At 41.0% G+C, this 27,038-nt stretch overlaps 1 protein-coding gene across 4 annotated transcripts in view; it reads right to left on the bottom strand.

Moving 5' to 3' along the window:
* Positions 1-27,038, bottom strand: part of slc12a5a (solute carrier family 12 member 5a) — a 156,525-nt gene that overhangs the window by 5,495 nt on the left and 123,992 nt on the right. For 2 of the 4 annotated variants that reach the window (XM_072452087.1, XM_072452090.1), the window contains exons 5-24: positions 15,365-15,419; positions 14,376-14,506; positions 11,154-11,401; positions 10,698-10,909; positions 9,775-9,942; positions 8,939-9,037; positions 7,833-7,890; positions 7,582-7,756; positions 7,072-7,190; positions 6,540-6,638; positions 5,803-5,922; positions 5,277-5,381; positions 4,835-5,003; positions 4,387-4,582; positions 3,625-3,794; positions 3,291-3,422; positions 2,994-3,101; positions 2,520-2,645; positions 1,638-1,885; positions 116-130 (exon numbers count right to left, since the gene is read on the bottom strand). In XM_072452087.1, coding sequence (XP_072308188.1) covers positions 116-130; positions 1,638-1,885; positions 2,520-2,645; positions 2,994-3,101; positions 3,291-3,422; positions 3,625-3,794; positions 4,387-4,582; positions 4,835-5,003; positions 5,277-5,381; positions 5,803-5,922; positions 6,540-6,638; positions 7,072-7,190; positions 7,582-7,756; positions 7,833-7,890; positions 8,939-9,037; positions 9,775-9,942; positions 10,698-10,909; positions 11,154-11,401; positions 14,376-14,506; positions 15,365-15,419 — 2,753 coding nt within the window. The remainder of the gene's footprint in view (positions 1-115; positions 131-1,637; positions 1,886-2,519; positions 2,646-2,993; positions 3,102-3,290; positions 3,423-3,624; positions 3,795-4,386; positions 4,583-4,834; positions 5,004-5,276; positions 5,382-5,802; positions 5,923-6,539; positions 6,639-7,071; positions 7,191-7,581; positions 7,757-7,832; positions 7,891-8,938; positions 9,038-9,774; positions 9,943-10,697; positions 10,910-11,153; positions 11,402-14,375; positions 14,507-15,364; positions 15,420-27,038) is intronic. The other 2 variants (XM_072452089.1, XM_072452088.1) reach the window with 2 other exon arrangements.

Raw genomic sequence — 27,038 nt, 5'->3', positions numbered from 1 at the left:
CTGGTGGTGGTAACGGACGCCCATTCACACAACCACTCTGTCGTCTGCACGTCAGCTGAGCAGCCTCAATGAGATGCGTGGACAGAATGAGTTTTAGATGGACTTCGATACTTACAGGTTTTCCCATTCGCTGCAGCATGATGAGAAGACAAACACAGGGTTATACACCAGAAATGTAACAAACATAATAGGCCTATAAATATTCTATATAACGAACAACTCAGTCATAGCATTCATCTTCTTAGAATACTGGCTTGGCACACATGCAAATAAAGACAATAGACACATGGGCGTGTCCAGGGGTGTTATAAATCAACGGCATGTTAATGTCAAAAACAGTGTAAAAACATCATTCATTCATTTATTTTTCACCCACGTAAACTGGGCTCAGGGGTAAAATGATTAATCTTTAAACATGTTTTTACATTTTTGCATTGTTAAAGGTTCTATACTGTAGTTAAGTAAAACATTATAGACTGTTTGAAGTGGGACTAACACTGAATCAACTTTCGCTACTAAACTGTGTACAAAGTGTTACTTAATAAGTGTTGGCAATCTTAGTGTAAACTAGGGCTGGGTTTAGCCCAGTGCCTCACGATACGATACATATCCGGGTACACTTAAGAAGATACGCGTCCTGATTCATGGATATCCCTTAAAACCTGCGTTAAAAGTTCACTAAAAGTATGCTTTGATTAAGTAGAATAACAATAGTCATTGGAATTTCATCCTCAATAGCAGAATACAACTGTCCCATGATGAAGTCACATTTTCAGCGTCTCAGATTCAGCCTTGATGTCGTTTCAGAAGAGTAGAACATGGCAAATTTGAATGACTTTATGTTGTTTGAAGGTATCAGGATACGCATCTCCGTATTGCCAAGGAGTCCGTCATGATATATCAAGATATTGATATATTGAGCACAGCCCTAGTGTAAACTAGGTACATTTACAGCTTTCTGGTCAAAACTGGGTGTGTGCGGCCTCTAGTGGTCACTACTATTTCAAGTGCTATGTGACATCACATTGTACTTTCCTGAGGAGCTGTTTCTGACCACAAACATCTGGCTGCCGGGCGGAGTTTGATATGTGATACACATTAGACCAATCTGTTCCTACAGACCCCGCCCCTCACGCTCCCCTGTCCACTACACTCACACCAACATGAGCAACTTGAGCCAACCTCCCACTCATTTTCTCTGCTGGTGCAGGGAGGAGACTAGCAGGAGTGATGAGGAGGTGAATAAGACTTATCTGACACTGCCACGTTTCGTTTTGAAAAGTGATTGTTGGCGGAGTTTAGGGTTTAATCCCTTTTTAAGGGCATGCATAACATTTCATACACATTACAGAGTTTAATCTGTTTTAATTGTTGCCCTTTGAGGAAACTGTTGTTGTGATTTTGGACATTCAAAAAATAACAGAACAGCCATCATCTAACAACAAACTACCGGTAAATATTTTGGTATTTATATATATTTTCCATGTTGACCATTCTTCTAATTAAGAACACAGTTACACTAAAAATAATTGATGTCATAATTAGAATTTATAGTCCAGTCCATTCGGTTCCCTCGTACGACCAAATGCTCATATCCATTATAGCTAAAGGTTAACGTGTCCCGTGAAAGCACTCACGGCTTCATGTTGAAGATGTCTTTGAGGCCCTCTGGTGTAGCTGCGCCTGGAGGTTTAGCTGCTTCTCCATCACATTTCTCAGTCCAGGTCATCTGCATCTGCGTCCCAGGACTCTGAACCTCCTCGGGGGTGAGTGGGGTGGCCGGGGTGGCGGGGCTGGCGGGGCTGGCGGGGCTGGCGGGGGTGGTGTTGTCATGGATGAGCTGCACCTGTGCGGGGGAGGACACAGGGGGAGAAGTCGACTTTGACTATGAGAGGAGAGGAGGACGGATGTGGTTTTACATATACATTACATGGGAACAAGTCAGAGTAACGGTTGAGGTGGGAAAGCAGGATATGTTTGAGAGAGGAGAGGAAACACAAGTATTGTTAAGAAGCCTCATGTTGTAGTGTTCTTTTGTGTCGGTGTAAACCCTCATTCGGAGTGTAGTCATCTGGACACTGTTTTGTGTGGTTTACATGTTGCCTTCAGCTGTGACAAACACACTTGTTTATCCTAAAACATGACATCACACATCAACAGTTCTCCCATACTGATTAAGCAATTCAGATCAAAATAATATATCCTTTTAATAGGGGAAAGTCCTCATAGAATCCTTCAAATAAAGAAAGAATCTTGCCTGAAACCCATGAATTAGTGCAGGTCAGATCTGCTTCCACTCAACAGGGGAGGGCAAACTGAATTTTATTTCTTAAATAAGATGAGATAATATAAGATAATCCTTTATTGTCTCCCATGGGAGAAATGTGTCCTGGGACAAGGGTCACGTGCTTTAACACACAAACAACTGCACCAACAATACAAGTGCGCTTGCCTCTTTTATGTCTACATTTTAAAGTTTAAAAAAAATATTTGACTGTGTTTTCATTTCCTGCCCATACCTCCTCCTCAGGCTTCTTCTCTTTGCTGGGAGCTGGTGGTTCCTCGGTAACACTGAGTTGGGTGGTGACGGCAGCCGGGTTTTTACGACGGATTGAGCCACGGGATGAGTCAGTGATGCTCTGGATCTGAGGACCAAAGCGTCACAATGAGTCACAAGAAAAAATAAAATATTACTCAATATTATTCTTTGTCTTCTTTAACATAAAAGTGAATAATCATTTCTGAAAAAGATTATTTTTATTGTGGTTATATATATAAACTTAGTCTGGATGAGAAAGGGCCTCCCCTCAAACTGATCCAAGTGTAATTTGGGTTTTCTCCAGGAGGCTCGAATGTCGTGTTCCATCAAAGCGGACAAGACAAGTGAGCCCTTCAAGTCATGTCAGTTTGTTTTTGCATCTTTGAGACATTTTCACTACATAAACATAAGAAATGAAAATAAACACAGCAGTAGTAGTTGTGTGAATACAAACCTCTCTCTCGCGCTCGGTCTTGGTCATTTTGATCTGTTTAAGCATCTGTGAGCGCTGCTCCATCACCAGGGTCTTCTCATAAGTGTAGGCTGAGATGTCACTGTCATGCTGTACGGTCAAACACATTTATACAGGCAGTTTTACAGGTTAGGAAAACTGAAGTCGCCTTAGCTTAAAACATAACATAACTTTGGAATAATTGTGAAAAAGTGCCAAATGCATAGAATGAATGTCCAACCACCTCAAACATAATCATTATTATGAAATCTCAAGCTGAAATGTCCAAATAATGCTCACCATTTCCACCACTTCCACCATGGCCTCAATACGGAGGTGATACAGGAATGTGGTCAGGTCCTTCTTCATCTGAATGCTGTTGTCGTCCAGCTGAGCCACGGTGAAGATGCGCATCTTGCACTTCCTCCAAACCTGAGACAAACACATATTCACCAATCCCATAGTTACACCATGTAGTTATAATAAAAAGCACTTTCATTCTAACATAACCACAAAAATGCAACCCTGCTCTTAATCCATAGTATTCTGTGATTTGTAACAGCATTTACAGCAATGTTGTGAGCTTTTGACAATTCTTGTTTTATATAAAGTATTGACATCTCTTGAATTGTACCTTGTGCTGTCGCAGAAGGAAGGGCAGCAGCATGAGCATGCCTCCATCATGGACGATCCACCACACATCAATGTGACCCTCAGTGAAGCGCTCGCCATTGGAGGGGAAGGCGGAGATGTTTTTAGGCACGAGCAGAGCCAGGTGAGCAGCTGTGGTTTCTCTGACAAGCTCTGTGAAGTTAAGATGGAACAATGTCACTGCATTAATATGTCCAAAAACAAAGTGGCCACTTGGATTCAGCTAAGCAAATACAGTAGGTCCTCTCCTCCTACTGGAGAACTGCAGCATGTGATGATCTTTCAGCTGCAACACGGCATTTAAACCCAACTGATGCAGTGAAACAACCATGTGGAAAGACAAATCCGGTGGTCATGGAAAAGACATTGGTGTGTTTGAAAAGGGTCAAATCATTGGCATCGAGCAGAGAAAACATCTAAAGAAAAGCAGTTACTAATCTACTACAGATCTGAACCCCAGTGAGAGTGTTTGAGCTGGAGAAGGCTTTGTGCAGTGGTCACTCTCACATCATCAATACAAGATCAACTGGTGAAAAATAATGCAACACTGGATGGAAATAAATATTTGAATGTTTAATGCCACAGCAAATGTGTGCTGTAAAGCTAAAGGCGGTCAAATGAAATATTAGAGAGTGTGACCCTTTTTTTTTCTGTGGCAACTTTTTTTTTGACAGGCAGTGTACATCTCTGAACAAAATGTATTTTTTCATAGCCAGTAATGGTTTGGTCTAAATCAGGGACTTACCAATGAAGTTACTCAATTGGTGGTGTTCCTCTCCCTGTTTCCAGTTGCGTGGCCAGGACACCAGCACAGCGTTGTGTCTGAGTCCTCCCAGCCCACCGGCCTGGAGCAGGTGGGACGTAGCATCACGCAGGTTTGATGAGACAGTCACCTGACAGAATCCCTTCACCTTCTCAGTCTCCATCAGTTTACGCAGTGCCTTAAAAAAGACAAGGAAGAAAATGTGTGAGATAGAATGATCCATAACCCAAATTCTAACTAAATTAGTCAATTCACAAGTCACTTAAAACTGCTTTTGCCAGTTTATGATTTATTAAGCTGCTATTTCATTGCATTTAGATTATTTATTATAAGATTATCTAATTTTTTTCAACAATCTATTCATACATACCCCTTCAGAACAGTGGTGGTGAATCACTTTTCCCTAGTATGGATTAAACCAGGTGAGTACCTGCTCTGCCCGCTGGGCTCGGTCGTGGTTTGCCAGGTAAGTGCCCTCCAGAGCTGTGCCCACAATGGTCAGCCCTTTGCCGGCCTTCAGCTGGTTAGTTAGCGAGAGCAGGCGCGGCTGCTCAATGTTCTGCTCGGCATCTGTACTGACCAGTACCAGCAGCTGAGGCCTGACGAGAGAAGAGAGGAGAACGGGGAGGGGAAAGTGAAAATAGAGGGCAGGAGATTGGAAAGGGAGTAAATGAGGCAGAATGAAGAGTCAAATTAAGGCGCCAGAAAAGAAATGGCTGAGTGGCCCAAGTAAAAGTACTAGTTGGGAAAGAGAGACAGAACAAAATAACAAAAATGTTGATGTGTTAATATGAATCTGATTTGATGGTGACAATTACAGAAATGGAAAAGTAATACCAAAACACATGAATGTGAATTTGAAATTATAATACCTCCAGTTCTTTGTGTGCGGTGGGCCTTCCTCCAGCCGCATCAGAGCATAACGCGCAGCGCTCAGGGACAGACCACGGATCCCGTCACCCCATTCTTTTTCTGCCCTGTAAAAAGACCAGATTCGTTTGGTGGATCAATAACATTGCTTGGATTAAATCTAATATATTCAAGCGACTCATGTAAATGCTTTTACACTATAGACTCTCTAGACTATAAACATAAAAGTCTAAGAACACATTAAAACTATGCCTTTTAACCTTCTATCAAATTACTTTGTCAATATGTCAGTTAAAACCCAAGGAGGAAAAGTTATTGCTGTGGTAATAACTAATGGGGATCCTAAAATAAATAAAAATAAATAAATAAAAGGTCTACATTTAGAAGTAGTAGCCTAAAATCTAAAATTTCCTGTGACAAAATTGAAAGTGAAAAACTTTGAGAGCACCTGGACACAACACACAGGAGCCAGCTAATCCTAAAGGCAGTGAGCGAATGCAATCTCTTCAGGGGTTGTGCTCTACTCACCCTGTAAACTCGATATACTTGTAGATAGAGCTGGCAATCACCATGGCAACGATGGCGTAGTACCAGGAACAGAGGAACATCAGAGTGAGGCACAAGCTCATTCCCAAAAAGGACAGAGCCCTGCGATAGAGAGCAGACAGGACAGTAAATCATGTGCTCAAAACGATGACTCACTTATTCTGAGAGTGTAATTACTCTGGCCACAATATAAGAGCAGAAATAAGTCAATTCTATTTAATCTGAACAAAGAAATAAGATATTAAGTTGACTTCAACATTCACAAACAGTCTCACAATAATATCGTGGGCTGTCACAATAAAGCAAATGATCAGCTCCTTTTTTACATTCATTGTTTTGTTGCAGTAACAGCTAAACAAATACGAGGAAGTACATAGACCATGATCCTTCAGTACATTTCTGTACAGACAACAAAGAAAGAAGATATAACAGTTTTAAAGTACTTTTATCTTAATTGTTGGAATATGAGAGTAATAATTCACAAAAATCTTATCGAGGCATTTTAAAAGGAAAAAGTTTGTTTCGCTACAATATTACAAAACATATCATACAGTGATATTAATATTGTGATAATATCTTATTGTGAGCTTTGCATATCGTTAAATCCCTAAAATTCAAAAAATTGCGATCTTTCTTCTCACAGAAACACTAAGAACACTCCAAGAACAGTAAAAAAATGGTGACATCCCCACAAATGTCTGGTCACACAGAGCACTGACCAGTGGTAGAATTTGAAACGGGGTCTCCAGTTGGGTGTCCTCAGCAGGGTCTGGAGGGCACAGGCCAGGTTCACGAACATGTAGCACATCAGGAAGAACCTAAAGGGGAAAGTCATGGTAACAAATGATGAACCCAAGCACCGCATGGATGACTTTAGGAGAAAGGATTTCTAGCTGTCGCTTGCTTATCTCTAGAAGCACAAACCGATCTCTTTGCCCATGTTTAGCTTGTTTTATTTCTAAGTTTTATTTGTAGTAGGCTAGATTTTGTGTTATTTATTTAAAACTGTAATTGAGTTCAAATCAGTGTCTTTTGTATCACTGCAATTCAAATCTGGTCCTTCGTCTCAGTAGATTATGTCATACTGGAACAGACCAGCCCGCTGTCATTTCCGTGACGAGTTAAATCTTGAGTCTTTAAAACTTGGCATTTGTGTTGTTTCCGAAGTGGCGGGGGGCTGGCGGCTCTGATATCTGCCACTGCAGGGAGGAAAAGATGGAGGAGAAATAATGAGTGTGTTTGGGCGCTCACATGGAGAGAATGGGAGCCACCGCGTCCAGGGAGGCGATGAGGATGCCACTCTCACAAATACAAGCTGTCAGCAGAAGTGACCATGTGGGCTCACCATTGGCCTTCCCGTGCCCAAAGATCTGCAAAAATCACACAAACAATACATTTCAAACAAAGCACTTTGAATTTCCTATGCTTCCTTTGGCCTTCAATTCATTCAGTGTTATGTTTTATGTTTATTTCTGTGTACACAGTTGTGTTGTGTTATGATAAACAGTGTTTTAGTATAAAACAATTTAGTATTAGTGGAATGTGAGCGTGACCTTTGAGGCGTTCAAACCTTTGAGAAAATCTTGATTTTTGGCTTGTTTTATATACACATTTGTTTAAAATTGACCAGAGAAACAGTTTGACTTATTACTATGTCAGTGCAATCTTAATAATCATAAGATGACGTTCAAAGTAGCCAAAGTATGCCGAAAAAACCACAGTGCACCACAATAAAATGAGTGTATTAATAGACAAACTGACCCGTAGAGCGGGCACTATCCCATCCTTAGCGATGGCCTGAAGCAGACGGGGAGCTCCAGTCAAACTCTGCAGTCCCGCTCCACAAGTAGAGAAGAACGAGCCAATCACAATGACCCATGGAGACGGCCAAGCCAACGTACCAATCACCAAGTTCCCATGCACCCCTTCACCAAACCTAAAGGATAGGCAAGAACAACATGATCCAGACAAATTGCCAGAAATATTCATCATCGTAAAAGACAACAACTTACTTGTCTCTAAGGACCACACCCTCAATGCAGGCACCAAAGAGGACCACACTGGTCATGTCTGAGCAGCTGTAGTTAAGAAATATAAACATTTAAAATATTTTTTTCACTGCTTTGGGGCAGGAATACAGAATATATACAATTGAACTGAATACTTGAACTTCCCCTTTAGAAAATGGACTTGCGTATCTTGCCCGGTGGTCGAGTGGCTGAAGCACAGCGCACATATGCCAGGCTCCAAGTGCAGCCTGCCACAGTGTTTACTGTTACAGTTTACTGCAGGTCCTCAGTTTACTGCATGTCCCTCTCTCTCATCCCCTGTTTCACACTTTACTCCCTGTCTAATAAAGCCTACGGGCCACAAAATCTTTAAGAAAATGGACTTGCGTAACATAATGATGTATCGTGATGGAGAAACAGGATCAGTAAATTGTGTTTACAATAATAGAGTCGATCAATGACACTGCAACAAATACGGCGATGCTTTATTACCTGCCATTGCATAGGCAGACCATTGATGCGATTAGACGTCTTAATCAAATTGGAACAAGCTTGAATCTGATTACAGTGAGAAACATTGACGACATCTAAAATGGTTGCTAGTGCAGGAGACACTTGTAATTTAACACATGAAAATGCGTGCTTTTATATTCGAGATGATTAATTGGTATACAATTGGTTGCTGTTTATCTTTGTACTCTTTGTAGTGAGTGTATCACCAGAGCAACTGCATCTCCTGAGTAAAACATATGTATATAGCCCATGATTGGGACATAAGCTGACATAAACATTCCAGTATTAAAATCATGTATTCACCGTTAATCAGACTAGTATTGTGGTTGATTTGGTTTTTCACTCTGATAACATAACAGCCCTACTAGAGCAGCTTTGAATCCCTGCAACTGCACTCAACCTATATTACCTGTTCTAAAGTATATTATAAATGAATGCAGTAGAATGTTCTGAAAAAGTAGGATAATTAGGATGTGATTTATCAAAAATTGGGTTCGTACTAAACAGCCTATAACAATAAGTGTCACGAAAACAGACTATGGACAATAATGTCTTTTAGCCTTGTGTTCCTGCAGAGGGCAGTAGTGAGAGGATACAGACAGTGGACGTGGTGGTGATGGCGGCGATGGTCCCGACGGGGATGGACTTCTGGGCGTCGCGCAGGTCTCCAGAGCGGTTAGAGCCGGCCATGATCCCTGCACAGTGACAGGTCGGGTTATGTCAACAGAGAACAGCGCAGTCTGAATCAATGGGGCAAATCAAAGACACTGATGTGCGTGCGTGTGTGTGCGTGCGTGCGTGTGCGTGCGTGTGTGTGTGCGTGCGTGTGTGTGTCTGTGTGTGTGTGTCTGTGTGTACGTGCGTGTGTGTGTGTATGTGTGTGTGTGTGTGCGTGTGTGTGTGTGTATGTGTGTGTGTGTGTGTGTGTATGTGTGTGTGTGTGTGTGTGTGCGTGCGTGTGTGTGTACGTGTGTGTGTGTGTGTGTCTGTGTGTACGTGCGTGTGTGTGTGTATGTGTGTGTGTGTGTGTGTGCGTGTGTGTGTGTGTATGTGTGTGTGTGTGTGTGTGTGTGTATGTGTGTGTGTGTGTGTGTGTCTGTGTGTGTGTGTATGTGTGTGTGTGTGTGTGTGTCTGTGTGTGTGCGTGCGTGTGTGTGTCTGTGTGTGTGTGTGTGTGTGTCTGTGTGTACGTGCGTGTGTGTGTGTATGTGTGTGTGTGTGTGCGTGCGTGCGTGTGTGTGTGTGTATGTGTGTGTGTGTGTGTGTGTGTGTATGTGTGTGTGTGTGTGTGTCTGTGTGTGTGTGTGTGTGTGTATGTGTGTGTGTGTGTGTGTCTGTGTGTGTGTGTGTGTGTGTGTGTCTGTGTGTACGTGCGTGTGTGTGTGTATGTGTGTGTGTGTGTGCGTGCGTGTGGAGGGAGTTAAAGTTGTACCTGTCACAGAGGGGAAGTAGATGCCCACTAACAGCGTGAAAAAGCTTGTGATGTCTGCCAACACGTAGCGGTTGGAGTTTGTGAAGGGGTCATCCGCATCCTCCGCCGACGTCATATTCTGCCGGGCAATCAGATCCCCCTTCTCGTAGTACACAGGCATCAGGTTCTCTGAAGGTAAACGCACACAGAGGCAACATAAATTAACAAATGTGTCAACTTTTCACAAACAAGAAGATGACAATTTCACTTTTTTATTTTTGTGCTACTGGGTTACATACTTCTCAATTTAAATGCATGAATATTGGTCAAAAGATGTTTTGGTCCCAAGAGAATTTAGAAATGAAAATATTTTGCATTATAAAAGGTCAGTAAAATGACACACAACGTTTAAGTTGCAGCTTTACATTCACCAAATGTCTATCATAAGTATGTCATGATATGAAATAAAAAAAATGTCTTTACAATTAACACCTTGACCAAACAATAGTAACATTCTTTATTTTCCTCATTTACTAAATAATAGATTACCATACCTCTAGAATGAGATGATCTGTCTGAATGATAAAGTAAAGTTCTAAACAGCCAGATAAAAAGTATTTTACATTGAGGTTTACTTTTTGATTTTAATCCATTGTAAATTTTTGTTTCTATAATTCTCACGATTATTTATCTTTTAATTTTTTTACGATTATATTCTGATCTGAATGAATATAATCATGGTGTCTACTGTATACTTTCACTCGAATACATTTGATTCCAAGTAACACAATGTAAAGGTCCTATCTTTTGCTAAATATAGGCTCTTTAACCAAGTGTCTATGTTCTTTCATGGAAAAACATATTTGACTTTATGTACAGATACGAGAGAACGTCCCTCATCTCTGGGATCTAAAGTTTGATCATAAATTTGAACATGAACTGACCTGACAGAATCCCACTGGTGACCCCTGGGATGCCTTGGATCTGGGTGATGTTGTTGGCGGCGAAGTAAGTGTCGCAGGTTGCATTTAGGTGGGGCGAGTCGCAGAAAAGCTGCCACAGCTGCGTGGTCACGGTCCCGTTGGCCACCTCTACGGTCTTAGCACACACGTCGAAGCCTTTCCACATCAGGGTGCGGTTCCCCAGCAAACACACTCTGCAACACATCACATGAGTTTTATAATAACCTTACTTATTATTTCTAACTTTGAGACCAAATTAAATTACGGCTTTAGCATTTTGGTCCTCACACTAACAACAGAGACGGAATATCTTGCTTGTTGAAGTAAGATGGTGGTTGTTTGATTGATAGATGTGATGGATTACTTAATTACTATTACAAAAGGTTAAGATTGATAACATAATTTTTGCAAGAATGGTTCACACTGAATTCCACTTACGGGAAAACTGGAGGCTCGATGGCAGTCTTGATGACGCCGGCGTACACGGCCAGGATGGAGAGGATGACGCAGGCCAAGAAGACCAGGGCCAGCTTGTTGACGTACTTTACTCCAACAAACACTACGGTGGCCATGGAGGTCAAAAGGATAGTCCCGTACACTCGCATGTTGTTGAGCAGAGCCGCCTCGGCCTCAGGCCCCTCTAGACCCTCCAGGGGGAAGATGGCAGCCTGCGGCACTATGTAGATCTGTAACATGTTCAAGGGACACTGAGTTATGTTGGGTACTGCTGCATTCTTCTAAAGGTTCAGTGTGGCTTTATGTCTGCTCAAGGGCGACGGCTGAGGTTGTTTTGTGAGATAAAGATTGCCCATTCCTGTTCCTGGGGATAAGAACTGGCAGCCTTGGGTCACAAAGCTACTCCTCTAGCACATTTTTAATAGATTTTGTTTGGAGAGGAACAAAGGAGCATCAACTGTAAAAGAGAGATCAAAATGGGTGCAGCAACTGACTCATTGCACCATTTTGAAATTGAATGCAAAACTGCACTTCAACAGTGGATAAACAGTGATTGTTACAATGTTGTGTTGATTTCAGAATGTCATGCTGATGGAAGAGCAGCTTGTCCAAATAGAACTACATACTTTACTTGATATGATATGTATTCTAAGTGGCTACTTAATAGTCTGAAACTGACGAAAACAAAATATTAGTAGGCTTAAATGTTTAAATATTCTGAGTGACGCTTTTCTACCTTATACATAAAGCTGCAATATACTATTTGGGGAGCTTCTTTTAAACAAATCGGTGTAACTTTCTCCGTAGCTCATAGGAGTAGAAAGGAGGAAGAGCACAGGCAGAAAGGAAATATCCAACTAAAACAGGGATGGTTTGATATTAAGTTTTTGAGCCGATACTGATATATATGTTAATATCAGCTATCCGATATTTACCGATACTGATAATAAAACCGCAAATGTATGTGAAGTTATCGTAAAGTCTATAAAATAATTAGGCATTTGTAAAAAATATTAACAAAATGCATTTATCTAGAATAGCAAACACTTTCTGGCATGATTGTGTGAACATAAAGCCATATATTTATTGTTTACTGTTTTTACTTATTAATCTGTTTAAAAAGTAAAATCTGATGTACTGGGAGGACAAACTGGGAATGACACTTGCCTCACTCAGACTGGGGCAGTACAGAAAAAATATTGCAGCCAAATATTGGCAACATTTTAAATATATATTATATCTTCTACTGAGAGTGTTTTTCAAACTTCCTATACGTTATCTGTTCTTTTCCTCTGTATCTACCTGCGTTGCAACAATAAAATTTCCCCATGTGGGACAATAAAGGATTATCTTATCTTATCTCATATTACATACATGAAATACTGTATTATAACATGAATACTGTATTATAGCCTATCATATTGGTCATATTTGTATGACAACGAAGATAATGACACTATAAATGAATGTGATATTCAGATTATATTCTCCCAGTGTGTGATTAACTGTTCATTTTCACACTCCTGCTTGGATAAATCCAGCAGTTTTGGCACAAGGTATTTTCAGGTACAATATAAAACATGTTACATAAGTATTTCTCCAGTGGAGCAGCCTACTGCATGCTATTTAAATTCATGTTAATTAAAGAACCCAAGCATGGTAATAATATTTTTAATGAGGTGCCAATCTCTCACTTCTACTATGGCCAGCGCTAAGAATATTCCTACCACATATAAAATGGGAAAGCCCTAATTAGCCCATCAGAATCTGTCATAGTTTCAGATGATTCGCGGCTCGCCTCTTACATAACCATGGGAGTTTCTGCCTTTTAATGATCAACATGATAATGACTAGGTAGCAACGTTTATTGACAAGCACAAGTGGACAGTGGTGTCTATGTTGTGGCTGAGGGGGCTAATGGGATGCTAAAAAAGAGGCGTATCACTAGGCAAGCAAATCACTGCTAACAATTCTCATTTCCTAAAATAGCAGCTCGAGCTTGTGTTCTTGGGTTGAAAGATGAAACGTATTCAAATAAGCCTTCACCAGATCCGCTCCTCACTATTCTTCCGGGATTGTTTCTTTACAATGGAAAACTAAGCCAGCATTGACCCAGAAGACAGAATTAAACTGAGGGTAGCCATTAGAGGAATCCAGAAGAGCATATTTAACAGAAGACCATGTATAACTTGTATAACATACATACTTGAACACTGAAATACTTTTTTTTTGCTGATACACAGTCAATTTCAATGTGATATAGTAATAAAAAATAAGAGGAACTTCGTGTGTACTCTCGTGTGTACTCTCGTGTGTACTCTCGTGTGTACTCTCGTGTGACTCTCGTGTGTATAGAGAAAGATTCACTTAGGCCATTAATGACAAGTGGTGTTTCTTCTAAACAATAACTAGAAAGCTTGACACTGCACTGACACAATATGCTCAGCAAACATCTGGCTTTATTGTGTGCACACCTCGCTCCTTTTTGTACTGTCTCATTTCATTTAAAACATCTCCAACATTGGCAACAGTTAAATCAAGCTGACGAAATCTGCCGTGCTTATTTTTATCTTAAAACATTGTCTATTCCTTATTAGAACGTGTTGTATTCAGAGTTCAAGAAGAGCTGTGGTCATCCTTCATCAAACTCGCCGACACTTTAATCGTGCCAAGTTTTGTTATTGCAGTGGGCTGTGCAGAGGCTTGTCTTGCCTCACTCGTGCACATCAATATTGATGTTTTTCTGTAGGTTTCTCCCACCTTAAGTTGGACATTTCCTTTCTGCCTGTGCTCTTCCTTGTTTCTTCTCCTATGAGCTACAGAAAAAGGTGCACCGATTTGTTAAAAAGAAGCCCCCCAAAAAGTATATTGCAGCTTTATGTTCAAGGTAGAAAAACGTCGTCCCACAGAACGTTTGTGCATTTAAGCCTAATAATATTTTGTTTTAGTCAGTTTCCAACCATTAAGTAGCCGCCTACATGAAGCGGTTTGTGTTAATATTGCATTATACAGTATACATGATATCGTGCTGGGGTTTGTAACTAAGAGTGGGCGTATTTTAGAACTACAAAATGAATGTAAAGCGTTCAATTGCTATACATAGGCTACTTTGAAGAGCAGCGGGCTTGGGGCCCTGGGCTACTAATCTTTATTGATCTAAATCCAAGGGGGATTTGCCCTGTGAAGATCAGTGTTGTCTCTCACCAGGAGCAGCTCGATGGCTCCCAGGATGTACATGGCACCGGCATAGGTCGTCCCCAGGTAGAAACAGATCCCCACTGCGCCCCCGAACTCTGGGCCCAGCGAGCGCGAGATCATGTAGTACGCGCCTCCAGCTACACAAAGATAAGAAAAACAGGGAGTAAACACAGTGTAGTAGTTTACAGCTGGTTAAGTTGTGTTGCCCGACAACAGGGTGGTAAGTCATTTTATATTATAGTTGATAACACAGCGTAAGATGTGTGGTCCTCGTTTTTTTTCTTTTTTAAAAAATGTATTTTAATTACTTTAATCTACTTATTTATTGCTATTTTATGGTTTTATGGTTGTGCTTCTGAATTGATTTTAAATGGTTTTATTGTTTTGGGACTTCAAAATAAAATTGAGCTCTGTTTTTTGTTGTTTTGTGTTTGTTAGTGCAGCACTTTAAACATATTTAGTTTATTAAATGTGCTATATAAATAGATACATATAAAACATATAACGTGGCTTACTGGATATTCCAGACATGAACAGAACCTGCCACATATGTTTTAATTAATATCTGTGTTAATCAGTGAGTCCATAGATTTTAATCATAGATAGTTCTTTTGGTTAATGTATATTTATTCTTCCTTTTAACAGTATGTGAAGATATAATACTGTGGCTGCAATTAGTTATAAGTCTTATTAACGGGTAAGAGTCTACAGTGCCACCCTTCTCCACAGGCCTATAATTTATACCCAGTGAGAAGTTCTGAAGTATCCTTAATAATACACAGAGCAACAAAATTAACCATATACCGGTAATTTGTTGCAATACAAAAGGGTGTAACTTTGTATGGTTTTGATCATGTCTTGTGAACAATCCCAGGCTAAATCTCGTTTATGCTTTTAACAGGCTGCAAGAAATTCCATTTATAGACGGTGTAAGGGAGGAATGTGAAGCTCAAACAGAGAAGATGACTGTGTGGTGCCAGCGTCTGCTCACCCACCTGGCACAACTCCATTGGTGGCGATAGCACTCATGGAGATGGCAGTCAGCATGGTCTAGAGAGGCAGAGAAAACAAAAGAGGATTAGCCGATTGAACAGCAACACAGTGCGTCTCAAAACTGGACGTTCACATTTTTATCAAAGCAAATAAATCCGGACTCTCCAGTGGAATTATCTCAAACCTTCATAAATGTATTACTGACCTTAATGACAGTTCTACTAAATTTGCTTCATCAAAAATCAATGGGTAAAAGAAGGAACAGATGAAGAACGGAATATAAATGCATATGAATGGAAAAGCGCAAAGGAATTCTGTGAAAAATGTTACAATAGAACGTTATAATATAATACAAGTACACATATATAAGTACACATTATTCACAGGGAAATACTTGCTGCTGGAGAAACTGTGACTGACTATATCCACAACATAAATCACCAACAATGGACACTATTGATGGATACCTGTGGAATGCTCTTTACACTTTTAAATAATAATTGATTTTTTTACAGAAATTTACAAATTTACCAATTCCATTAAATTTATTTTGTAGCGTCCCAACTCACAGCATTTGCCTAGTTTGACCTCCCAGACAAGTACACTTTTTTTAAATTTTAATGTCTGTTTACCGTAAGATATTCAGCCTAATTTCAAGCATGATTATGAAGCGCTTCATGTAATTCATTTCTGTTATAAATCTTTTACTCTCACATTTTCATTTCCGTTACTCAACTGCTTCATTGATACCACTAATACTGAATTGGTAGAATAATACACACCTTCACAGACTGAAAAATACTGGGAAATATAAGGACAAGCCTGAGTGGAGCTGACACGCTGTAGGCCTCAGCGCCCCAGAGCAGAACAGAGGAGACAGAGAAGTGAAGCAAGGCTCAAAACAGAGGAGGCAGGAAAAGGCCCACTGACGAACAGACAGTGGATGCCAAGAGAGATGCTTGCCTTAGATGCAAGTGAATTCAGTGTGTTAATGCCTTTAAAGTACATCTGCGGTCACATTTTAGAATTCTCCACGGGCAATTCATAGTTTTAGAGGGAAATATCCAAAAAGGAAGAGATATTGTGGATATTGATCAAATTATTGTCATGTCTGTGTCCTATGTATCATGAGTCACGACGATCTTACGGCATATGGGTCACGATGAACTTTCTGTGTATTTTTTGATTATCTGTGGACTAGTCTAAACAATCTTAAAGCGGACGTCATATCAACGTCAAGCCATTTTATCAGACCCAAGCAACAGCTTTATAAAACACAGCTAATTCTTGTGACGGGTCGAATCTCAGCTGCAAGACGAACAACACGCTACTGTTTTGCCTGTTTTTCCATGTTTTCATCAAATAAAGAACTTGAGAACGATCCTCGCCTCCCGCAGTCTGTATAGACTAAACTTGGACAGAATTGGTGGAGGATGCGGGCATCTCATTGTGCTTGGAAAGGAAACATCTGAATCGTGGTGCTCTACGGATTCTCTTCTCCCTTCTGGATGCCGGCTGACGACGCATAGCGTCCAGTAACGGTCTAGCTGGGAACTTGGAGAGGAGCCAGAGCAGAGCCGAGAGCGGAGCCGAGAGAGGGCATTTGACCGACCCTTCCCCCGACCCTTTCCTTCCACAATTGTGACCGGCCCACTTAGCAAAAAGGTAAGCAGAAACCTCTTGTATTCAATACGAAATTCTGCATATCAAAAATGCTAAAGTGGGTTGTTGAAGTTTGCCAAAACTTGACCTGAATTTGTCACATTGCCGTTAAAATATGAGAGTAGGGGAATTTAGCTCAGTAGTTTTGGATAGTCAGTGGGACTGACTTAAAGGGAGTGGGACTCCGAAACACGTGGGACGTGTAAAAGTACTATAATCAGTTGGACTGACTTAAAAAGGAGTGGGACTCCGGAAAATAATAAAATATTATTAGTTAAGTTAGTTGGTCAATTTTGTGGTACCTTTTGGTTTATTCTTTGGTTTGTTTGCTTTTGTTTGTTCATTTTGCTCTTTCTGTGTTTTAAATTTGTGTTTGATTTCTAATTGTATTTGTATTCTCAGACTTATTCTTTTTATTCTTTATTTTGTAGTTAATTATTTGATTACTCTTATTCATTTTTGTAGTTAGTTATTTGATTTCTAATTCTAGTTGTATTCTCACTCTTAATTATTTTTATTTTTAGTTAGTTATTTGATCACTCTTATTAATTTCGGTAGTTAGTTATTTGATGTTTAATTATATTTGTATTCTCACTCTTATTCTTTTTATTTATTTATTTTTATTTTGTAGTTAGTTATTTGATCAGTCTTATTCATTTTTGTAGTTAGTTATTTGAGTTCTAACTCTATTTGTATTCTCTTATTTTTATTTTTTTAATTTATAGTTAGTTATTTGATCACTCTTGTTCATTTTTGTAGTTAATTATTTGATTTCTAATTGTATTTGTATCTCACTCTTATTCTGTTTTATTTTTTATTTTGTAGGTAATTATTTGGATCACTTTTTTTTTTTTTTTAAATTAGTCCATTTTATTATTGTTGTTGGTAGTTTTATTGTGGTGTTGTGTCACTGCCACGCTTTTCATTTATTATTATTGATAGCAGCACAAAGGAAATTAGTTTAAAAAAAAAAAGAAAAAAAAAAGAAGGAAAAATGGACCATATTCCATTCAAAATGAATGATTTTTTAAAGGATCTCGAAAAGACAATCCACACAAATGAACAACACCTGAAGGAAGCAAAAAAGCAGACTACACAAATGAAGAATCTTTTCAAAAAATATGCGGAGAAAAGATTGATTCGTTTTGGTAATGAAGCAGTGGCTCCCACAGAAGAACAATGGAGTCGTATTATGGAATATCATAAAGGCAAGGTGATCCATTACAAAACAAACCCAAGTTGGACAATGAAAGGAAAAATGATTGATGAGAAGAAATTGAAGGAGCATGAAGATAATTTAAGGTTTTCAGAAAAGTTATACAAAATAGCGAAAGACATTGAAACCAGAAGAGAGGGACGATTTCTGGCCAATATTCTGGTATTGAAACCAAAAGAGCATCAACCAAGTACCATCTTGCCACTGAGAGAAGGAAAGAGGAAACATTTAAAAAAAAAATGAAGCACATAAGCGCATCTCTTTTGAACCTGGATTTCTTCGCTCGGGTACATCCTACGGAGTTAATAACAGAAACAAAGATGGAGGCTCTAGCACAGATGAAGAGAGCGAGCTGACTGGGGTACGAGGCCGACGTCACAGCTATAGCGCCCCCCCTCTGGCCAGAGGAGAACTGCAGTGCCCCTCCCTTGGAAACGAACATCATAGCACATATGCAGAACTAGCGAAAGAACTGAAGAAAATGAGGACAGAAACGGAACAAGAAAAACCAGCCCCCCACACTTCTACTCCAGCGGTTCCTCCCCTGCAGTACTCATCCATGGATTCATCTCTGATAAGAGGTACAACCAGAACCATACCACTGCTGCCAACGAAACATGCTGTAGTCTCGGGTACTCTGACTATGGTTCCGTCAGAACCCACTCAAGAACAAAGACAGATGCAGGATTTGAAGGAACAGGTGTTAGCTCTGACAACATTGGTTTCCAGCCAAAATCACATCTCCAAATTCATGCTCGAGCAAACAGTGGCTCAAAAAGAACAACTTGCCACCAATGCATGGTCCCCACCTGGGTTGGCTTCGGACACAGATGAAGAAAGAAGATTACAACGACTACTGGAAGAAAAGGAACGGGAAGTGGCGGCTGAGCTACGCAGGAAACAAGAAAAACAGCTTGGACGAAAGGGGGAACCAGTCACAGTCCTAGGAACTGGGCTAATAGAAGCTAAAAGTAAGCAGCAAGCACAGCAGAAACTCCACATTCAAAGAGGAGTGGAACAACAGAAGAAAACGGGTTTAGACCCATTTGTGTCAACACCAAATCAATATGTGGTGGGAGCATTCACAGGAATGGTGGATGGGCATGGATACGATGACGCTTTCCTGAGTGGAGAACTTCACCCGCTCCCCGTGGACAAAGGTACCAAGGAAGAAGATGATGAGGTTTCTTGTGCTGAAGAAGCTCCTCCTCTCATTACACCTCTCCGAATGACTGCAAGTAACCAAGAAGTGTACCAACCATTCGCATTGAAAGATCTAGAAGGGCTGATGTTAAAACTGCCCGAACTGACACAAGGTGCGCCGGCCTTCCTCATAGCATTAACCACGAATACAGCGGGAGAAACACTTTGCTGGGAAGATGTGTCTGCAATTCTTATAAGGGCAACGGATGAGAATACGACGGCCAGGATCCGTTCTGAAGTATCCAAACAGATTCATGCTCCAGTTCGAGCATCCACATCATTTGCCACCATAAAGCCTCAGTTAACTCAGGTACTTAAAGGAATGTATCCCACCTGTCTTCCTGACGCACTGTTGGCTCTGGAAATGAAACATGATGAAGACTACTTTGCATATAAGCAAAGAGCTAAAGCACAGTTCCATGATGCAACTGGAGAGCCCATACAACCTGGTACTGGCAACACTATCATGTTCTTTTCTACTCTGGTGAAAGGACTACCTAAAGGGGTCCAGGATCAGTTGGCTGATGTTGTGGGTCTTTACTCCAAGACAGAAAAGGAGTTTGATGCCAATTGCCAACATCACGTTGCTAAGTACCTGAAGGAAAGAAAGGGACAGAATGAGGATATGAAAAAAATGGAAATGACAACGATCAAGTTACAACTCAAAAAGCTCCAAGAAGATGGGAATGATAAAAAGAAAGAAAATAAGTCTGCCAAGGTAATGGCTGTGGCAACAGAAGAGAATCCAGTGTCAGACGGTGCCCAACAAATTGCTATGGCAGTTAAAATGGTCCTGGGACAAATGCAACCCGATATGACACAACCACAGGCAGTACCATATGCCAGAGAACCAAGAAACAACACACCTGCTTCAGTAATCATCTACAATCAAGGACGTGGACGGGACACATTCCCTCGTGGAAGAGGCCGTGGGTTAGGAGCTGGAAGAGGACAAAACAGGTTCAGCGTGACTCCTGATCAGTGCTTAAATTGCTTTGGACTTGGACATTGGGCTCGAGACTGCCCCATAGGGCAAACACAAAGAAGTCAATATCAAATGACCCCAACCCAACCTGGTCAATTTCAAAGACCACAATTGATGATTACAAATCAACCCATGTCAAACCAAAATTATTTACCACCATCCATGCCCCCTCAACGAGCTATGAACCTTAGAGATGGAGATGCAGGCCCACAATATCGGAACGCACAGGAACAGGTTGATCCTTATAGCTACTGACGGAGCCCGCAACAAGAGGACCAGTCACTTCTCCCTTGGAAAAGTGAACCAATGGTGGTGCTCACAGTTAATGGACAGAAAATTAAATTTCTCGTGGACTCAGGAGCCACTGTCTCTTGCATCAAACAACCTTATCCACTTACCACCAAAACAATGTCCATTAGCGGTTGTGTGGGAAAGCCAGAGGAAAGACCATTCACTGTACCATTGGCAGTGAGACTATCTGAACAAGTTGTGGAACACTCTTTCCTGTTTCTACCAAGCTGTGGCATTTCCCTGTGTGGACGGGATTTAATGTGCAAACTATCATTGTCCCTAGTGTTTTGCCCTGATGGTCATAAGTTGCTGAGTAAATCCCAGACAATACAGTTACTTCGGACGATTGAGACAAATAGACAAACACAAATTCTATATATGTCTCCTGATGTGATTGAAGATTTGAAAACACCTGCTGACATATACTGGTTACAAGTCTTAACTGATCCAGTTTCAGGCAACTCAGCCTCCACACTATGGCAACATTACAAATCTTGGGCCAGGACACTCTTCCCGATGAGAGAGCCTTATGATCCATTGCATGCCACACTGAATTATACCACCAAGGACGATGACGTCTATAATGAAATGTGCAAGACGAACAACACGCTACTGTTTTGCCTGTTTTTCCATGTTTTCATCAAATAAAGAACTTGAGAACGATCCTCGCCTCCCGCAGTCTGTATAGACTAAACTTCGACAATATCCAAACAGAATATCCACAAATGTTGTTCTTATTAGGCATTGGCTCAACCTTATGGCTTAATGTCCTTTCAGCTGACAACACTCTCACAGAGTTGGGGTTTAATAACGGCACCACTTTCTGAAGAAAACAATTTCACGTTGCGCCGACAGAGAAGACATTGAGCTTGGTGCCAGTGTTTGTTCCATGTGGATATGCCCAGTAATGACAAAGATATGTACCATGAACCAACCACAAAACTGCAATCGAAAAGTTAAACTCTAGCAAATTCTACCATTCTGACTCATCCTCCAGCTTTGAACTGTGGGCACTCTCATTGGCGTCGAGTAGTAACAACAAACAACAGCGTTTCCATCTGATTCCATCTTCTTCATTGGACAATATCCAATCCATTGAACAACCAAACCCTTATTCTACAATAGTAAGGGACCTTGTAATTTATTGTTCAGCTGTAGGGGCTTTAACATGTCTGAAATCGCATAGAACCAAGAAGTAAATAATACTGAGAAGAGAGTATTGACTCTGTAGCTCTAATTTTGATCATCTAATTGGACAAGCATTTTTAGTGTCACCTTGGGGCACGGTGGACAGACCATAGACACTGATGTGTCAGAGTAACAAGTCTTTCTAATGTGGTCATAATGAGATCTTCCCCACAGTAGATAAGGATGTAATTATTTAAGTGTTAAATCTGATGAAAGCTGTGCATGTGTGCCCAGCAGATGGTCAGATTGAGTTTAGAGGACTTTAGCAAAAGTTCAGTAGCTCTAAAACACTCTCACAATGTTTGATTTTTTTTACACTTGGGTTCACGGCGTCCTAGTTTTATTTCTCCCGTCACCCTCTTGCCGTTAGTGCAGACAGGGGCACTGGCCATCATCATCAATCACTGGTGCCACAAACACGGGGAGAAAGCGCGCGGTGTCTCGCCCTCTTAGCTATGTTTGGACTGAATTAGTGACGGGTTAATGAAAAGGTGCATGACAGCAGTTGGATGTGTTTCTGTGTGTGAGAATGCAGACACCTGGTTATGGCACAGTAGGGAGCAGTGTATTCTTCCCGCTGACCCAGAGCTTGTGGCCTATTTTACTGTCCCACTTTGAGGCTGTTCAGGTAAAGTAATGGAGGCTTTCAGAGTTTATGATGGAGGATAAAATGGGTTTATGTTGACACAGTGGCTCTGATAAAAGCGTGTGTGAGCAAGTTAAACTCATGGTTCTATTGAAGCGTAGCCTCAGTGTATGAACACGCCTCGTCACACGTTTGCATTCAAATTGATAATACAATTTTAAAAAGTAATTGATTCTGTTGCAGATGTAAATGCAATGGTTAAAAGTTATTGTGATTCCGAATTAATTTACAGATGCCATTTTGAGTACTTTTGACCATTTAAAAGAAGATAAATATTCCAAACAGTGTTTCGGAGTCCCACTCCCTTAAACAATTTCTTTGACAGTGGTGCACATTTTTCATTCTGAAACCCATTGATATTATCTTTAAATAAAAGGCACAAATACAATTTTGTTTGTTTGCTAGAATGAAACAGACACAGTCACTCAGACACTAGCAGTTGAAATCGAAATGTGTTGTTCCAATGCTACAAGTTCATATGTCCTTTTTTTAATGGTTGTAAAGCCTCTAAAATTGACCTATTGTTATTGTTGACCTAGTATTTTGGGAAGGTTACCTTGTTCATAGGATTCATGATGTGATGTTGATACTGAATACTGAATATGGTTGCTCATTTGCTCCAGGTAGGACACAGCAGATGAGCAGACATTCGGCTCGAGGTGAAGCCTCTGAGGGCAGAGAAACTGGGACAAACGCCTGTGCACGCTCTCACACCAAGATGTACTACTCTAGTCAAACAACAGGGGGCACCAGACTGGTTTCAATGTTTTTAACTACATTTTATATAATAACTTGAGAGGTAGTGTTAATCAAGTATAATGTGTTATGTTTATTTAAATATAAACTAAACAGGCTACTACTATTGTGTCTATGTGCTGTATATCCATGAACAGGAATGGGTCTTAAAACACACTACTAAGCAGCCTGACTTTTTGCTATATTTTTGTCCTATTCACCTTATTCCGGAGGCCCGTCTTGGCCCTGCCATACGACATAATCTTCTTCTTGTTGCATTTGTTAACATAGGGCTGCTGACCTCAAGAGAAAATAACTTCTAAAAGCAGTTTTCGGGCCGTCCAGGGAATCGGTGCATTGTTGACTTGTTGGTCACATGGACATTGGATATTTTACACAAATAAATCTACTTTATAGCATATTTTCGCGGTATGACTTTTCCCTTGTTCTCCATTTCAACCAACGGAGTTCCCGCTGGACTGGAAGTGCAATTACAATGGAAGTGCCGATCATGTGGCAAAAAGCGGAAAAGTCGGCGGAATAAGGTCAATAGATGTGTTAACATAAAGTGAGAGTCAAATTCCTTTTGGCCTATAATGCAATAATTCTATTTTCTCTGTCTAGAACTGCATGACTGACTCCAAGGAACACTTTTGGTCTCTTCCCTCTCAAATCCACAAAGTCGCACTTGGCCTCTGTTTGACCTTGGCGATGAGTGGAAATTGCTTTTGACAGGCACCGAGTTCTGTAGAAGCCCTGAGAACGCGTTTCATTAGCACGCTTCATTACACAAACGCTGAATACTTTTGTCCAGTATAACTTCATCAATTCACACACAATATGGAAGTACACCGCATGCCTATTTTCAGTGCACTGTTTGTCACTTAGGAATCCCTATGGAAATGTGGTGCAAGCGGCAAAAGTGTCAGGTGAAGGAGAGCAAGGCGATTTTTAGTTTCAAACTAACAATGAGGGTAAAAAGTTAAAAAGTAGAATAAAAAGGACTAGCCAGCTGAGAGAGATGACAGAGATGGCACAGCAGAACAAGTGTAGGTGCAAAAAATGAAAGGCAGAGGAGGTTGAAAGAGAAAATAATGAGTCCAGCAAATAAAAAAACGAGGGAGTGAAAAATGGGGAGGGATGAACGACAGAAAGGCATTCTTAGCATTTAAATGAGTCGCGGCAGAGGGCAAACCACCCTTAGCTTTTCTCAGCACCAGGATTCAACAACTGGTGGTAATAAGGAAGACCAAACAACAGGCCCCCCCATCCCGAATATTACAGCTCATTTTATCTCTGTGACAAGGCGGCATTTATTATCCGTTCTAAAGATATATTTGGAGCCATGTTGGGAAAAGCGGCGTGGCGTCTACCGCCTGCACACTCCTCCGATGGGCAGCCACTGTGCATCGCTTCATGCTTAATGTGGTGATGTGTTAAAGCAGAAACATACAAAGAAACATTCCTCATATCATAATGGTCTGCAGAAAAGAGCTAGGCATCTGGGTAATGTTCTGTCAAAATGCTGCGTGACGGAGTAATATCAGTGTTAAGTGGTCGACTGCTCCAGATGTGAAGCTGTGATTGAGCGTCTCATGAAAAACTGACTCAGAGTTAAAGGCATAAACCCAGCCAGTGTTATTCAAGTCTTTTATCATGTTTTTTCTCCTCGGTCTGGAAATTTGGCCCTTAAAGTGTCCCGTGAATGCAGAGATTAAGTGTTTAGTCAAAGAAAGGCCCTAGATGAGCACTTTGCAGTAGGTGAAACTAAAGGTGGGCATTGGGAAATATATTAAAATTTAGATGATAATGTGTGATAAAATGTGAATATATGAGTATATTTCTGTGATGTATTTTATCTGCATAATAGTGATATTTTATCTGCATCATTAGTCTAAGAGAAGAACGGGTGTGTGACAAACTACATTTGTTTGTGAAGGTATCATAAAGATGGGCCAAAGAATGTTGCCCCAGGGGGGGAGTCGCACCCCCCCTTGCAGGCTTTATCTCTACGGAAAAATACCAAGTGCCTTGATGTGAAGCTGACCAATAAGAAATGTGACCCACCTATTCCAGAATATCTAATAAAACCAACCAGCATGGGAAAAAACGGGGTGAGACGCAGGAGGATCAGCCAGGCTCCTTACAACAGCTTGGCTGACACAGCCCAGAGTTTTCTCCCAAGCTTGCCATACAAATGTCTGACATTTCTGTGTCGTTTCATATTCTAAGTTGAATTGTGTTCTCTATGTGTTAAGGAATAGCATCTGGTGTATGTCTGATTCCATGACATTTTCTGGTCCTATCGAGCCGGACGACAAGCAGCCCCTTCGCGGAGATTGACGGGTGCATCGGTGAAGTCTGTGCACAGCTGAAAGAAGTCCACTTTTCCCCGTGGCCGCCCATCGCACCTCATTCTCCGCGAGGAGAGCGCGTCGTTTCGAAGCAGCAGGAGAACACAGGCGACGAAGAAGGTCAGACAAAATTTTGTGTGTGAAAAAGAGTTAGCCATGAAACGTTTTATGCATTAGTTTGATAGTTACTGGAAAAATATTATAGGCTCTTATGCCCAGTTAGGTGTTACTGAGGAAATACCCAGTTAGGTGTTACTGAGGAAATGCCCAGTTAGGTGTTACTGAGGAAATGCCCAGTTAGGTGTTACTGAGGAAATGCCCAGTTTGATGTTACTGAGGAAATGCCCGGTTTGATGTTACTGAGGAAATATTTTGGGGGTTGGCTTTGTGTAGATAAGTTCTCACATAAAGGAGTTAAATTGCTCACCACGAGTTAAGTTTCTCACCGAAAGTGATTTAATGTATGCCTTATCTGCCTGAAGAGTGGGTCCAGTTCGCCTCAGTCGGTCCCTCATCTGCCTGAAGAGTGGGTCCAGTTCGCCTCAGTCGGTCCCTCATCTGCCTGAAGAGTGGGTCCAGCTCCAGTCTCCCTCGTGTCCGTCTGTCCGTCTGTGAGAGTCGGATCTCTCCTTCACTGGAACTCCTCCAGGTTTCTACGCTTTTTTCCCAAGGAGGTTTTTTTTGTAGTTTTTCCTGGCCGAGAAGGAGAGTCTAAGGACAGAGGACCCTGGGACATCGTCCCTCGCCACCACAGACATTGTCTGACTTCATCGCCACCACAGACATTGTTGATTCATTTCTCCCTGTGGCCCTCAGAGGCAACTGTTGTTGTGATTTTGGGCCTTACAAAAATAAATTGATTTGATTTGATTTGACTTATGCCGAGTTGTTACTGACATAAAGATGAGTGAAGCTCATCATGAGGAGCGCTGTGCACGAGCGAAGTAAGTAAGAGAGAAGTGTGAATGTGTGAATGAGGATTAATAAGTGATTCACTAACAAGTGTGAATCACAATTAATCATACAAGGGTCACAAGGCGTTATTCTGAGAGATCTAAAATTTGCAGTCACGGGTGAATCTTAAACACCACGTTTATGTCCGGAGGAATCTAATATGGAATTTTCTCTAGAAGCTTGACATTGACCGTGACTGTAAAGCAAGTAGCATTTCTCTCAGACGACCGAGACCACATAATGCCAGAATTATCACCCCAAACTGTAAAAAGACAAAGGAAAAGTCATGAGGATTTTGGAGTGAGACTTCCAGTGTGCTCAGATGACGTGGCAGAGAGGGGGAGATAAGGGGGGTCAACAACAAGGCAGGAGAAGGAAGAAGAAAGCAGTTCAGAGGACGCTCTGAACTGATGAAATAAGTAAAACTAAACTCAGCTGGTTT

Source organism: Eucyclogobius newberryi, unplaced genomic scaffold (genome assembly GCF_026437365.1).
Source record: "Eucyclogobius newberryi isolate DKJ021-1_F unplaced genomic scaffold, fEucNew1.0.hap1 SCAF_19, whole genome shotgun sequence".
Classification (NCBI taxonomy): Eukaryota; Metazoa; Chordata; class Actinopteri; order Gobiiformes; family Gobiidae; genus Eucyclogobius; species Eucyclogobius newberryi.
Note: the sequence above shows the minus strand (reverse complement) of the source record. Positions and strands in the feature narration are given on the sequence as shown.